This window comes from Chelonia mydas, chromosome 11 (genome assembly GCF_015237465.2).
Source record: "Chelonia mydas isolate rCheMyd1 chromosome 11, rCheMyd1.pri.v2, whole genome shotgun sequence".
NCBI classification, from domain to species: domain Eukaryota; kingdom Metazoa; phylum Chordata; order Testudines; family Cheloniidae; genus Chelonia; species Chelonia mydas.
The window spans coordinates 76,385,763-76,401,415 of record NC_051251.2 but is presented as its reverse complement, the minus strand read 5'-3'; the positions used below and the strand labels follow the sequence as shown (position 1 = coordinate 76,401,415).

The 15,653-nt window shown below is 45.6% G+C and overlaps 1 protein-coding gene across 2 annotated transcripts in view; it reads right to left on the bottom strand.

Annotated features, from left to right (window-relative positions):
• Nucleotides 1-9,558, bottom strand: part of C11H21orf58 (chromosome 11 C21orf58 homolog) — a 41,303-nt gene extending 31,745 nt beyond the window's left edge. For both annotated transcript variants that reach the window (XM_043525815.1, XM_043525816.1), the window contains exon 1: nucleotides 9,385-9,558. In XM_043525815.1, the coding sequence (XP_043381750.1) occupies nucleotides 9,385-9,444 (60 nt within the window). In that variant the 5' untranslated portion in view covers nucleotides 9,445-9,558. The remainder of the gene's footprint in view (nucleotides 1-9,384) is intronic.
• Between the last annotated feature and the right edge of the window lie 6,095 nt (nucleotides 9,559-15,653).

The following is a 15,653-nucleotide window of genomic DNA, read 5'->3' as shown; positions in this document are numbered from 1 at the left end:
GCACACAACAAGCAGCAATAACAATGGGAATATTGGTTTCACTGAGACAGTAAACTGCGCCAGCGACCCTTTAAACGTCCAAATGCACACACTACCACCATTCTGCACTTGCTCAGCCTATAGTTGAACAGCTCCTGACTACTGTCCAGGGTGCCTGTGTACGGCTTCATGAGCCAGGGCATTAAGGGGTAGGCTGGGTCCCCAACGATAACTATAGGCATTTCAACATCTCCAACAGTTATTTTCTGGTCTGGGAAGTAAATCCCTTCCTGCAGTCGTTTAAACAGACCAGAGTTCCTGAAGACACAAGCGTCATGACCCTTTCCCGGCCATCCCACGTTGATGTTGGTGAAACGTCCCTTGTGATCCACCAGTGCTTGCAGCACCATTGAAAAGTACCCCTTGCAGTTTATGTACTGGTTGCACTGGTGGTCCGGTCCCAAGATAGGGATAGGCGTTCCCTCTATAGCCCCACCACAGTTAGGGAATCCCATTGCAGCAAAACCATCTAGTATGACCTGCACATTTCCCAGAGTCACTACCTTCGATAGCAGCAGCTCAGTGATTGCATTGGCTACTTGCATCACAGCAACCCCCACGGTAGATTTGCCCACTCCAAATTGATTACCGACTGACCGGTATCTGTCTGGCGTTGCAAGCTTCCACAGGGCTATTGCCACTCACTTCTCAACTGTAAGGGCTGCTCTCATCTTGGTATTCTTGCGCCTCAGGGCAGGGGAAAGCAAGTCACAAAGTTCCATGAAAGTGCCCTTACGCATGTGAAAGTTTCGGAGCCACTGGGAATCATCCCAGACCTGCAACACTATGTGGTCCCACCACTCTGTGCTTGTTTCCCGGGCGCAGAATCGGTGTTCCACAGCATAAGCCTGCCCCATTAACACCATGATCTCCAAATTGCGGGGGAATGCAGTTTTAGAGAAAAGTGTGTTCATGTCCTCATCACCGCGCTGCCATCACCTCCTCGCCTGGTTTTTCAGGTGCTGGTTCTGCGTACACTGCATGATAATGTGTGAGGTGTTTACAATGGTCATAACTGCTGTGGTGAGCTGAACGGGCTCCATGCTTGCTGTGCTATGGCGTCTGCTCCTCCTCGGGCAATCCAGGGAAAAGGGCGTGGAACGATTGTCTGCCGTTGCTCTGATGGAGGGAGGGGTGACTGACGCCTTGGCTTACAGGGAATTAAAATCAACAAAGGGGGTGGCTTTGCGAGAAACAGAATGGCCCCCTTAAGGATAGAACTCAAAACCTCAAGGATAGAACTCAAAACTGGGTTTAGCAGGCCGTTGATTTCATGGAGGGAGGGAGGAGAAAATGAATACAAAACAAATCTGGTCTATTTCTTGTTTTGATCCACTTCATCTATCTTTATACATCTTGATGGCAGCAGACTGTGCAGTACGATCGCTAGCCATCGTCATTTCCTGGGTGCTCGGCAGAAGATGGTGCAGTATGACTGCCTGCCATCGTCTTCTGCTGGCTGCAGATTAAAAGACAGAGCACTGCCGGTAGGTCTGAATCTCCATGAGACGAAACTTAAAAGGGAAATGACCTGGCTGAGTCACTCCCATGTTTGCCCAGGCGCCCCTGACCTCATCGAGGTCGGTTAAAAGAGCACCCAGGACTACGTCGACGACGGCTACCAGTCATACTGCACTGTCTGCTGCCAAAAGGCAATAAACTGCTGCTGTGTAGCAATGCAGTACCACGTCTGCCAGCGCCCAGGAGACCTACGTTGACGGTGAGCTGAGCGGGCTCCATGCTTGCCATGGTATGGCGTCTGCATAGGTAACTCAAGAAAAAAGGCGCAAAACAATTGTCTGCCCTTGCTTTCACGGAGGGAAGGGGGGCCTGACGATATGTACCCAGAACCACCTGCGATAATGTTTTAGCCCCATCAGGCACTGGGATTTCTACACAGAATTCAAATGGGCGGCGGAGACTGCAGGAACTGTGGGATAGCTACCCATAGTGCAACACTCAGGAAGTTGATGGTTGCCTGGGTACTGTGGACACACTCCACCGACTACATGCACTTAGAGCATTTGTGTGGGAGAACACACAATCGACTGTATAAAAACGCTTTCTACAAAACCGACTTCTATAAATTTGACCTAATTTCATAGTGTAGACAAGGCCTTATTGTGCATCTGCAACAGAAAAAGGAATCCCATACAGAGCTACCGGTCCACATCCTTGGCTGTGGCTGGGAACTCCCGGGCTAGGGTTGGAGGTTTGGGGGTGGGGGTTGCCTTGGTGATTTGCCTGGTATGCAGCAGTCCCATAGTGACAAGTTAGGGTACTTTGAAGATAGTTTGAACGTGTACCTGCTGCCAACAGCCCCAAGGGGTTAATATAACATACAAGAAAGCCTCTGTCCTATCTCCTAAAGAAGCTGCTCGCTCGAGCCCCCTGCGTGAGGCTGTTGCCCGTTGCTGGAACCCTGTGAGGCCCCCTCAGGAGGCTCTAGTCTGTTGCTGGAACCCTGCCCCCCACAAAGCTGGAACACCCAACCTGTGGGGAGCTGGCATCTCTGCTTGCCCCCTTTGCACCGCACCCCCCTTTTTTTGGCAAAAGTGGGCATTTGTCCTGTTGGCAAGAGCAAACTGATGAAGTCAGCAAGAGCAAATGGGACAAATGCCTCCTTTTGGAAAAGAAGAAGAAAAAGAAAAAAAAAGTCGGGACGGCCAGGACAGGGTTTAAAATAGGGACTGTCCTGGCCAAAACAGGACATATGGTCACCCTACCCCTTTCCCTTTAGTTGGGGCCTGAGGTGAGCTCTCCAGTCCTCCTGAGTGTCCTCCAGCATACACAGGGAAGGGAAAACTTGACCCTCCTTTATACCCCTAGGCTAAAAAACAAGAAGAACGTCGGCATGTACACACACCCACCCCTCATAAAGAAAAAAAATGATTGATGCCATTTTTAAAGATTACAAAAAGCAAGAGAGTGCACAGGTAAAACAAGTACCCCTTTAATACACAAACATGGGGGCAGCTTGGAATGATTAAAAGTGCAGGTACTTTCCCCCTGGCATATCTTGAGGTAAAATATAATCACAGTTTAAAAAAAAAAAAGTCTAAAACCCCCACCTAGACCTAGGACAATACCTAGGTCTTTGTTGAATCTCCTTTGCCTAAGGCAGAAGAAGCAAAGGCCCTGGATCTGTGAGGTGCAACAGAAAAATTAAACCAAAACTGATCAAGACCTGCATCTCATCAAAAAACGTGTATGCTTTCCAAGGGAGCATTTCCAGGGAATACAAGCACCCCGATGATTGACATTGAAATTTTTATTCCATAGGCAACTTAAGCTTGTTTAGTTAACCAACTATTAGTCTGACATTATGGGATGGTAATCACTCTATCATTATTTTCCCACTTTAATTTGTTTTAAGGTTTATATAGCATTGATATTATATATTTTATTCTCTGAAAATTATTATAATTATGACACTCTAATGCTGCACACTGTTCGGCTTCTCACTATAGGAAAAAGATAGTGAGTTGGATGAGGAACCCTTCTTGTATTCTGGGTGAAGTACAGTCACAGAATCATAGAAATGTAGGACTGGAAGGGACGTCAGTAGGTCATCTAGTCCAGTCCCCTACACTGAGGCAGGACTAAGTATTATCTAGACCATCCCTGACAGATATTTCTCGAGTTGTTCTTAATCTCCAATGATGGAGATTCCACAAACTCCCTACGAAATTTGTTCCAATGCTTAACTATCCTTCCAGTGAAGAGTTATTCCTAATGTCTAATCTATATCTCCCTTGCTGCAGTTTAAACTCATCACTTCTTGTCCTGCCCTCAGTGGATAAAAAGAACAATTTATCACCCTCCTCTTTAAAACAACCTTGTACATACTTGAAGACTGTTATCATGTCCCCTTTCAGTTGTCTTTTCTCCAGAGTAAACAACCCATTTTTTAAAATCTTTCCTCATAATTCATGTTTTCTAGAACTTTAATCATTTTTGTTGCTCTCTTCTGGATTTTCTCCAATTTCTCCACATCTTTCCCAATGTGTGGTGCCCAGAACTGATTATAGAATCATAGAATCATAGCATATCAGGGTTGGAAGGGACCTCAGGAAGTCATCTAGTCCAATCCCCTGCTCAAAGCAGGACCAATCCCCAATTAAATCATCCCAGCCAGAGCTTTGTCAAGCCTGACCTTAAAAACTTCTAAGGAAGGAGATTCTACTACCTCCCTAGGTAACGCATTCCAATGTTTCACCACCCTCCTAGTGAAAAAGTTTTTCCTAATATCCAACCTAAACCTCCCCCACTGCAACTTGAGACCATTACTCCTTGTCCTGTCATCTTCTACCACTGAGAATAGTCTAGAACCATCCTCTTTGGAACCACCTCTCAGGTAGTTGAAAGCAGCTATCAAATACGCCCTCATTATTCTCTTCTGCAGACTAAACAATCCCAGTTCCCTCAGCCTCTCAAGTCATGTGTTCCAGACCCCTAATCATTTTTGTTGCCCTTCGCTGGACTCTCTCCAATTTATCCACATCCTTCTTGTGGGGGGGGGGGTCCAAAACTGGACACAGTACTCCAGATGAGGCCTCACCAATGTCGAATAAAGGGGAATGATCACGTCCCTCGATCTGCTGGCTATGCCCCTACTTATACATCCCAAAATGCCATTGGCCTTCTTGGCAACAAGGGCACGCTGTTGACTCATATCCAGCTTCTCGTCCACTGTCACCCCTAGGTCCTTCTCTGCAGAACTGCTGCCTAGCCATTCGGTCCCTAGTCTGTAGCGGTGCATTGGATTCTTCCATCCTAAGTGCAGGACCCTGCACTTATCCTTGTTGAACCTCATCGGATTTCTTTTGGCCCAATTCTCCAATTTGTCTAGGTCCCTCTGTATCCTATCCCTACCTGCCACCGTATCTACCACTCCTCCTAGTTTAGTATCATCCGCAAATTTGCTGAGAGTGCAATCCACACCATCCTCCAGATCATTTATGAAGATATTGAACAAAACCGGCCCCAGGACCGACCCCTGGGCCACTCCACTTGATACTGGCTGCCAACTAGACATGGAGCCATTGATCACTACCCGTTGAGCCCAACAATCTAGCCAACTTTCTACCCACCTTTAGTGCATTCATCCAGCCCATACTTCTTTAACTTGCTGACAAGAATACTGTGGGAGACCGTGTCGAAAGCTTTGCTAAAGTCAAGAAACAATACATCCACTGCTTTCCCTTCATCCACAGAACCAGTAATCTCATCATAGAAGGTGATTAGATTAGTCAGGCATGACCTTCCCTTGGTGAATCCATGCTGACTGTTCCTGATCACTTTCCTCTCGTGGAAGTGCTTCAGGATAGATTCCTTGAGGACCTGCTCCATGATTTTTCCGGGGACTGAGGTGAGGCTGACTGGCCTGTAGTTCCCAGGATCCTCCTTCTTCCCTTTTTTAAAGATTGGCACTACATTAGCCTTTTTCCAGTCATCCGGGACTTCCCCCGTTCGCCACGAGTTTTCAAAGATAATGGCCAATGGACTCTGCAATCACAGCCGCCAATTCCTTTAGCACTCTCGGATGCAACGCATCCGGCCCCATGGACTTGTGCACGTCCAGCTTTTCTAAATAGTCCCTAACCACCTCTTTCTTCACAGAGGGCTGGCCACCTACTCCCCATGCTGTGTTGCCCAGCGCAGCAGTCTGGGAGCTGACCTTGTTCGTGAAGACAGAGGCAAAGAAAGCATTGAGTACATTAGCTTTTTCCACATCCTCTGTCACTAGGTTGCCTCCCTCATTCAGTAAGGGGCCCACATTTTCCTTGGCTTTCTTCTTGTTGCCAACATACCTGAAGAAACCGTTCTTGTTACTCTTAACATCTCTTGCTAGCTGCAGCTCCAGGTGTGATTTGGCCCTCCTGATTTCATTCCTACATGCCCGAGCAATATTTTTATACTCTTCCCTGCTCATCTGTCCAATCTTCCACTTCTTGTAAGCTTCTTTTTTATGTTTAAGATCCACAAGGATTTCACCGTTAAGCCAAGCTGGTCTCCTGCCATATTTATTATTCTTTCGACACATCGGGATGGTTTGTCCCTGTAACCTCAATAGGGATTCCTTGAAATACAGCCAGCTCTCCTGGACTCCTTCCCCCCTCATGTTATTCCCCCAGGGGATCCTACCCATCAGTTCCCTGAGGGAGTCGAAGTCTGCTTTCCTGAAGTCCACGGTCTGTATTCTGCTACTTACCTTTCTTCCCTGTGTCAGGATCCTGAACTCGACCAACTCATGGTCACTGCCTCCCAGATTCCCATCCACTTTTGCTTCCCCTACTAATTCTTCCCGGTTTGTGAGCAGCAGGTCAAGAAAAGCTCCCCCCCTAGTTGGCTCCTCCAGCACTTGCACCAGGAAATTGTCCCCTACATTTTCCAAAAACTTCCTGGATTGTCTATGCACCGCTGTAGTGCTCTCCCAGCAGATATCAGGATGATTAAAGTCGCCCATGAGAACCAGGGCGTGCGATCTAGTAGCTTCTGCGAGTTGCCGGAAGAAAGCCTCATCCACCTCATCCCCCACTACATCACTCTTGTTGCTCACACTTCTAAACTTAATCCAGATACACTCAGGTTTTTCTGCAGTTTCATACCGGAGCTCTGAGCAGTCATACTGCTCCCTTACATACAGTGCTACTCTCCCACCTTTTCTGCCCTGCCTGTCCTTCCTGAACAGTTTATAACCATCCATGACAGTACTCCAGTCATGTGAGTTATCCTACCAAGTCTCTGTTATTCCAATCACGTCATAATTCCTTGACATCACTAGGACCTCCAGTTCACCCTGCTTGTTTCCAAGGCTTTGTGCATTTGTATATAGGCACTTGAGATAACCTGCTTTGTGCATTTGTATATAGGCACTTGAGATAACAGTACTCCAGTTGATGCCTTGTTGGTGTTGAGTAGAGTGGAAGATTTACTTCTTATGTCTTGCTTACAACACTCCTGCTAGTATATTCCAGAATGATGTTCAATTTTCTTGCAACAATATTACATTGTTGACTCATATTTAGTTTGTGATCCACTATAACCCCGAGATCCTTTTCTGCAGTACTCCTTCCTAAACACCCATTTCTCATTTTGTATTTGTGCAATTGATTATTCCTTCCAAAGTGTAATACTTTGCATTTGTCCTTATTGAACTTCATCCTATTTATTTCAGATAATTTCTTCAGTTTGTCAAGATAATTTTGAATTCTAATCTTGTCCTCCAAAGTGCTTGCAACTCCTCCCAGCTTGGTGTCGTCTGCAAACTTTATAACTCTACTGTCTATCCTATTATTCAAATCATTTATGAAGGTATTGGATAGAACCAGATGTAGAACAGCTATCTGTGGGATCTCACTAGATACTCCCTTCCAGCTTGACTGTGCGCCATTGATAACTATTCTCTGAGCACTGTTTTCCGACAAGTTGCACATCCATGTTATAGTAGGATTGTCTAAGGCTATATTGCCCCAGTTGGCTTACGAGAGGGTCATGTGAGACAATATCAAAAGCTTTACTGAAGTAGAAGTAACTCACATCTACTGCTTTCCCCATCGATAAGGCTTGTTACCCTGTCAAGGGAGGCTATTAGGTTAGTTTGACACAATTTTCTTGACAAATACACATCTTAGGGACCACATGGGTCTCCAACCCTGATCCCCAAGGCTCATAAGAGCAAGGCAGTCCCAATCTGCCACCTAGTGATATGAATAGCAGCTGAACTCTAGTAGAGGACCCCAGTCCTGAGATCTGATTGGTGAAACCATGCGGATCCTGATTAGTCCCCAGCCTATATTTAATCCAAGACCAGGAACAGGAAGTTGGCCATACAACTGTGTTCTCCCTGCTTCGGACTGCTTTCCCTGTGATTCCTGCTCTTTGTGCCTGCTGTTGATCAACTGGTAACCTGACCCTGCCTGCCTTCTGACACCTGACTCTTGGTTTGTCTTCTGGCCTGTCTCAGACTCTAACCTCCTGGTATTGGACTTGGCCTAACTCCTGATTCCTGCTCGGACCACTCAGTCGATTGCCTATGTCCTGGTTGTGACACCATGTTGACTGTTACTTATTATCTTCTAGGTGCTTATAAATTGATTGACTATTTGTTCCATTATCTTTCTGGCTATTGAAATTAAGCTGACTAGTCTAATCTGCCTAGGTTATCCTTATTACCCTTTTTATAGATAGGTACTATATTTACCTTTTTCCAGTCCTCTGGGATCTCTCCTATCCTCCATGAGTTCTCAGAGATAATTGCTAATGGCTCAGAAATCTCTTCAGCCCGTTCCTTAAGTATTCTAGGTTGTATTTCCTCAAGCCCTGCCAACCTGAAGACATCTAACTTATCTGAGTATTTCTTACATTGTTCTTTCCATTGGTCTTTCAGATCCTACCCCATTTACACTGATGTTCTTTGTTAGTTGTCCAATCACTGCTTGTTGTTGTTGTGAAAACTGGAACAAAAAGGGCATTATCACTTCAGGCCATTGCAGTGTTTTTCTGTTATTGTCTTTCCCTCCTCATTGAGTAATGATCCTACCTTGTCCTTGGTCTTCCTCTTGTTTCTAATGAATTTATAAACATTTTCTTATTACGCTTTATGTCCCTCGTTCATTTAATCTTGTTTTGTGCCTTGGTCTTTTTAATTTGCTTATGGTGTGTTTGGTTCCCCCCCATGTTCATCCTTTGTAAGCTGACCTACTTTGGTATGACTCTCTTTTGAGTTTCAGGTCACTGAAGATCTGGTGGTTAGGAAGTAGGGTAAAAGACCACCCCAGCTTATCTTTCCTACATGTTGGGATAGTTTGCGTTTTTTGTGCCCTTAATAATGTCTCTTTAGAAAAGTACAAACTCTCCTGAACGTTTTTTTTTTTTTTCCACCTAGACTTGCTTCCCATAGGATCTTAAACCTAACAATTCTCTGACTTGGCTAAAGCCTGCCTTCTTGAAGTTCATGGTCTTTATTCTGCTGTTTTCCCTCCTACCATTAGAATCATGAACTCTATCACTTCATGATCACTTTCACCCAAATTGACTTCCACCTTCAAATTTTCAATTAGTTCCTCCTTATTTGTCAGAATCAAATCTAGAAAAGCCTTTTCCCTAGTCACTTTCTCCATCTTCTGTAATAAAAAGCTGCTCCAGGCATTCTAAGAACTGGTTGGATAATCTGTGCCCTGCTGTATTTTCCTAAAGATGTCTGGGTAGTCGAAGTCCCCCACCATCACCAAGTCCTGTGATTTGCATGATTTTTTGAGTTAATAACTATAATTATCATGGTTATAATTATTTGAAGTTTTACAAAGATACAAAAATATGAATGCTGCATTGTTATCTTACCTTCTCCAGGAGTTTGAGTTTCAGTCGGGTCATGTGATCTACCATTGAAGAGTCTGTCATTGTGGCAAATTTTCAGAGTAATAGGTAGGTAGATGTAGATTACACAGCTAAACTAGGGGAGACAGCTTTTAATTTCAGTGCTTTTTGTCCTCAAGGATCTTCAAAGAAGCATTCCATAAAAAGTCTCCTCAATATGAGTGGGTGACAATAGAAAACAATATTTAAAAAAAATTTAAAAAATGTTCCCAGACTCAGATGAATGACTAAGGGCAACACAGATATTCCAAGCACACCTTTCTCTGCTATTTCTTATTGCAGTCCCTTGTGCTGGGGATAGGTCATGGTTGCTGCAATGTTGCTCAGCTTGAAATTGTCACTCCTTTCTTAATCGTTGCTAGCCTTTGCTTCAAAGCGTCACTAAGCCCAGCCCTATGCGTTGCTAGCATGCTCTTATGACTAGCTCTGAGTACAGGCCATGTAGCCTGGTTGCTAAGTTTGTAGTGCCTGTCTACAATCTAAACAACTTATCTCCAGGCTTACATGACATGCACACAGTATACTGAACTACCAGCACATCAAGTAGAGACAAAAGCCAAACTGAAACCACAGCCAGTTTTGTCCATAACATGAGGCCAGTGTCGGGGGACCAGACTGCATACATGAGTAAAGATGGCAGTGCTGTTGTAGCTGTATCAGTCCCATGATATGAGAGAGACGAGGTGGGTGAAGCAATATCTTCTATTGGGCCAACTTCTGGTGATGAGAGAGACAAGCTTACACAGAGCTTGGGAGGAGAAGGTGGCTTTAAGCCACCTTCCCATCTCCCTAATACTGATCCTCCCTATAGTTGTTGGCATACGTTAGAGCAGCCCAGGGGCGGGCCTCCTCATGTAAGTAAAGTTAAGCATGTGCGTAAGTTGTTGCAGGATCAGGGTCTAAGTGAGGTTGGGATGATGATGTATGCTGTGTATACCAAGTCTGCTGCTCCAGGGGATGTTTGAGGGCCCATTCCAGGGCCCACAGATGGCATTCAGGGGCCCAATCCATGGGTCCCCAAGGAGTGTTCAGAGGCTCATTCTGGTGACCCGAGATTATTCAGGGCCTGGCCCAGTGTCTGTAGGAGGTGTTCAGGGGCTCACTCAGGTTGCTCCAAGGGTCCATCCCAGCATCTCAAGGAGTGTTGAAGGGGTGTTGAAGGGTCACTCCTGCAGTTCCTTGTCTGTCCCTGGACCTACAGGCAGTGTACAGGAGTCTGTCCCAGTGTCTCCAACAGTAGACCCCAGTAGTTATTCTGGTGGTGGTTCAGGGGTTCCCAGCAGGTCATCAGCAGGACATGTCAAGGCCCACAGGAGGTGTTCAGAGGCCCATCCTACCATTAACAAGGCAGGGCAGTCTCTACCATGATGTACCATTGTATGAAACTGTTGTCTCAATTTTCTCTGCATGATTCAGTGGCAGTGGGTTTGATTCTCCTTTTACAGCAGTGTAAATCAGGAATAACTTAATTCATAGGTTGTTTTTTTTTTTTAAGGCCAGAAGGGACATCATCTAATCTAACCTCCTGTATAACACAGGCCATAGAATTTCAACCACTTACCGCTATATAAAGCCCAATAAGGTGGCTAAAGCATAGCTTCCAGAAAGGCACCCAGTTCTGATTTGCAGTCTTGAAGAGAGAGAATCCACTATTTCCCTTGGTAGCTTTGGCAAGTGATTAATCACTCTCTGTTAAAAATTTGCACCTTATATCTAATTTGAATTTGTCTGGCTTTAGTTTCTAGCCCAGTGATGGGCAACCTGACGTCCCTGCAGCCCATGCCACTTCCCGCAGCTCCCATTGGCTGGCAATGGTGAACCATGGCCAGGGGCGCAGCGGGCAGCTGGGTCTGCGGACAGTCAATGAAAACAAACTGTCTCACGGCCCGCTAGCAGATTGCCCACCACTGTTCCACCCACTATGCCTTTCTCCGCTAGGTTCAAGAGCCCTTTAGTATCTGTATTCTCTCCCTGAGTAGGTGCTTATACACCATGATCAGCTCACCTTCTTTTTGATAAGCTAAACAGCCAAATGCTAAAAGTCTCTCAGCGTAAGGCAGTATTTCCAGGTTTCAAATCATTTTTGTGGCTATTTTCTGTGCCATCTTTAATTTTTCAACATCCTTTTTAAAATGTGGACACCAAAATAAACACCAATATCAGTCTTAACGATATTCTTTCTTCCTAGATGTATGACCTTGTATTTGACTTCATTAATACATTTTGTTGAAATGAGCTCAGCTTACCAAATGATCTCAACTGCTCTGCATAATGGTTCTTATTTACCACTCAGACAATCTTAAAATTAGTGGATAACATAATCAGCAGTGATTTTTATATTCTAGATCGTTGATAAAAATATTAAATAGCATTGGGTCTAGAACGGATTCTTCCAGAACCGCATTACAAACACCCATATTTGATAATGATTAAGGCTACATTTTAGTCACAAGTATTTTTAGTAAAAGTAATGGACAGGTCACAGGCAATAAACAAAAATTCATGGCCAGTGACCTGTCCATGACTTGTACTATACACCCCTGACTAAATCTTGGGGGTGCGGTGGGGCATGGCCCTGGAGGGCACCACGGGGGTATGGTGGGGCTGGCAGGCTCCCTACCTGGCTCTGCCCCTGCCCAGAAGCAGTGATATTCCCCCTTCCTCAGCTCCTACGCGGAGGCGTGGCCAGGCAGCTCTGCATGGTGCCTCTACCCCAAGTGCTGGCTCTACAGCTCCCGTTGGCCAGGAACTGCAGGTAAGCGCCACCCAGAGCCCTCACCCCTCCTGTGCCCCAGCCCTGAGCCCCCTCCCACACCCAAACTCCTGCTGCTGTTGGGGGTGGGGGGCACACTGTGATCCGAGACTGCCCCAGTAGTGGCGGGTGTGGCTGGCCCGGGGGCTGCCCGAGCTGCTCAAGCAGCCCCCGGGCTAGCTGCTGCAGAAGCCACAGAGGTCCTGGAAAGCCATGACTTCCGTGACCTCTGTGACAAACTCACAGACTTAATTCCCCATTGACAACTACTTTTTTGAGATCTCCGTCACTTATTTATCAATTTTAACAAGTGCTTTATTGATGTCGTATAGTGCTAGATTTTTTTTTTAAATTACAGATGTAAACCAAGGATGGCAAGGGGAGGATCAAGCACAGCTGTAGCTAAAGAGCACCATTATTTTTAATAGAATTGTGCCTGCACACCCTGACATATCTCATGCTAGAAGCAGTATCTGAGTATGCTATATTCTGAAGCCACACGTGGTTTTTCTATTCAAACTGGGAGCAAAAAGTTTTGCAGCCATGCACTAGGGTTACCTGGAGCCAGTGGTGAGCTGGAGCTGGTTCATGTGAACCGATTGTTAAATTTTGAAGCCGGTTTAGAATTTTGAAGCCGGTAGTTAAAGGGGTGGGCAAACTCCGGCTCGTGGGCCACATGCGGCCCGTGGGACTGTCCTGTCCGTCCCACCTGAGCTCTCAGCTGGGGAGGCTCCCCTGTGAATTTTTACTCACCCGGCAGCACTCCAAGCCTTTGGCGACACTTCGGTGGCGGGTCCTTCACTTGCTCCGGGCCTTCGGCGGCGGGTCCTTCAGTGCTGCTGAAGACCTGGAGCGACTGAAGGACGTGCTGCCAAAGTGCCGCCGAAGACCCGGAGTGACTGAAGGAACCGGTTCTTCAGCTTCTGGCAGCTCATCACTGCCTGGAGCTGAGGCAAACCTCTTGTCCCAAGGACTGCAACTAACCAATGCCATATCATAGTTAGGATGTAGATGAACAGGACTGTAGAGCTGTGGAAGTCTTCTACCATGGAAACCTACAGTTGCTTGCAAATTGCAATATCTTTAGGGCATTTGTAGCACACAGGGACTGTGTATCAATGTACTATTGGCTGGATATATCAGTATTCCAGGGGTGGGCAAACTATGGCCTGCGAGCCGCACCACATGGCTTGTCCCCACCCCAGCCGGGGTGCTGGGCCGGGGGCCGCACCACATGGCTCGACTCCGCCCTGGCTGGGGGGCGCACCACCCAGGTTGGCCCCGCTCCGGTTCCTATAAGCTCCAATGGGAGCTGCAGGGGCGGTGCCTGCAGATGGGGCAGTATGCAGAGCCTCCTGGCCACACCTCCACATAGGAGCCAGAGAGGGGACATGCTGCTGCTGTTGCTGCTTCCGCTTCCAGGAACCACTTGAGGTAAGTGCCACTCAGAGCCTGCAACCTCTGAGCCTCTCCCCATGCCCCAGCCCCAGCCCTGATTCCACCTCCCGCTCTCTAAACCCCTCGATCCCAGCCCAAAGCACCTTCCTGCACCCCAAACCTCTCATCTCCAGCCCTACTCCAGAGCTCGCACCCCCACATCAATTTTATTAGCATTCATGGCCTGCCATACAATTTCTAATCCCCAATGTGGCTGTCGGACCAAAAAGTTTGTCCTCCCCTGCAGTATTCTCTCATACTCCTGAGTCCCAGTCCAGCACCCTATCCAGCACCCTCCACTGTAGGCTGATTTTGCTGTGAACTTCAGCATCCTATCACAGGAAAGTTACAAAAGTACCCTTATAACATTCTCGGCACTGCCAAAGAAGTTGATTTTACATTAGCAACCCCCCCCCCCCAAAAAAAACCCCCAAAACAAAAAACCCCTCTTGAGACCTGTTTGTTTATAAATTAATTGTTATATTTTGTATTTTCTTTGCAGGAAATGCATTAATTACTACAGCTAAGGATTTCTTGCTGGTGGCTTGTCATATGGGGCAGTTGTTTAGGTGGTTGCTTGGACTCTCAAGCACATATGTGATGTTGAATAGTTCATATGTCAACTCACAAAAGAGAGAATAGAAAAATAAATACACACCTCATACCACGCTTTTCTGAGGGGTAAACAACAGGCACTGCAATGTTTTCTCTTGGTTCATTCACAGATCACTGATTAAATAAATTCTAGCCACTGGAAACAATGGCCTAAAATTCTTCCAGATCCACCCAGCTGATCCCTTATGGCAAGGCAATCACAGAGGTGCAACAGAGCAGAATTTGGTGCTATGTGCGTGTCCCTGTCTTTTCCTATATTCAATACACTAGCAATTTGCAGTTTGTTTTGACGTAGATCAAAACAGTACATAGGAAAGAAAGGAGATTACTGAATTATTAGGCTAGTACTCCCCACCCTAGGGTATTTGGTGACACTAAACACAATGAAGAGAATAGCAGGACCGCTTTATTCCCATCCCTGCTTCTGCTGTTCTACCTAGCACAATACTCACAACTGTCTACCCTCATATGACAGGTTTCAGAGTAAAAGCCGTGTTAGTCTGTATTCGCAAAAAGAAAAGGAGTACTTGTGGCACCTTAGAGACTAACCAATTTATTTGAGCATAAGCTTTCGTGAGCTACTGCATCCGATGAAGTGAGCTGTAGCTCACGAAAGCTTATGCTCAAATAAATTGGTTAGTCTCTAAGGTGCCACAAGTACTCCTTTTCTTTTTACCCTCATATGAGGGTTCCCATTGACTTCAGTTAGATTACCCATATATCTAAGAGCTTTGCCAAATCTAGGTCATAGTACTATCTATACCGATATCTCTGTCTCTGTACACACAATGAATTCAACCTCCTTTAATGTTTATTAAATTAATGAATGCAAGCAAATCATGAAACCCTTATTGCTCCTCCACATTTCTGTGCCCTTAGCCATCAGCCCTCAGTTTCCTGCAGAAAACACAGTAGAGGAATAACACTTCATGAGGAAGCAAAATAAAATAGAAGCAGCACGAATAGTAGAAGTACTATGACTAAAATAAAATAAACAAATGCATATGCTTCCTGCTTCATTTAATCAAAATGTAAATTTTCTCCCTGAGCTATTTCATAATGAAATTGAGCTCAAAATTAGTTATGACTAGAATTTGTATGTATATATCTTTATATTCTGATTTTTTTTAAAAAACAGGATGTTATGTCTACATTTATTATTTACTATTCCTAGTAGAGTAATGCCTAAAGGCCCCAACAGAAATCACAACCCCATTGTGCTAGGTGCTGTACAAACCCATGGGAGTCGCTGCCACAAAGAGTACAGCCTAATGCCCTGATCATGCATATATTTATGTATATGCTTCATTTTATGTGCTGTGAATAGCCCATTAAAGTCAATGGGATTAGCCACATTTTAAAAACTAAACACTTGCATAAATCTTGGCAAAAGTGGGATCTAAAGATTCTAAACTACATGTGGGAGGTT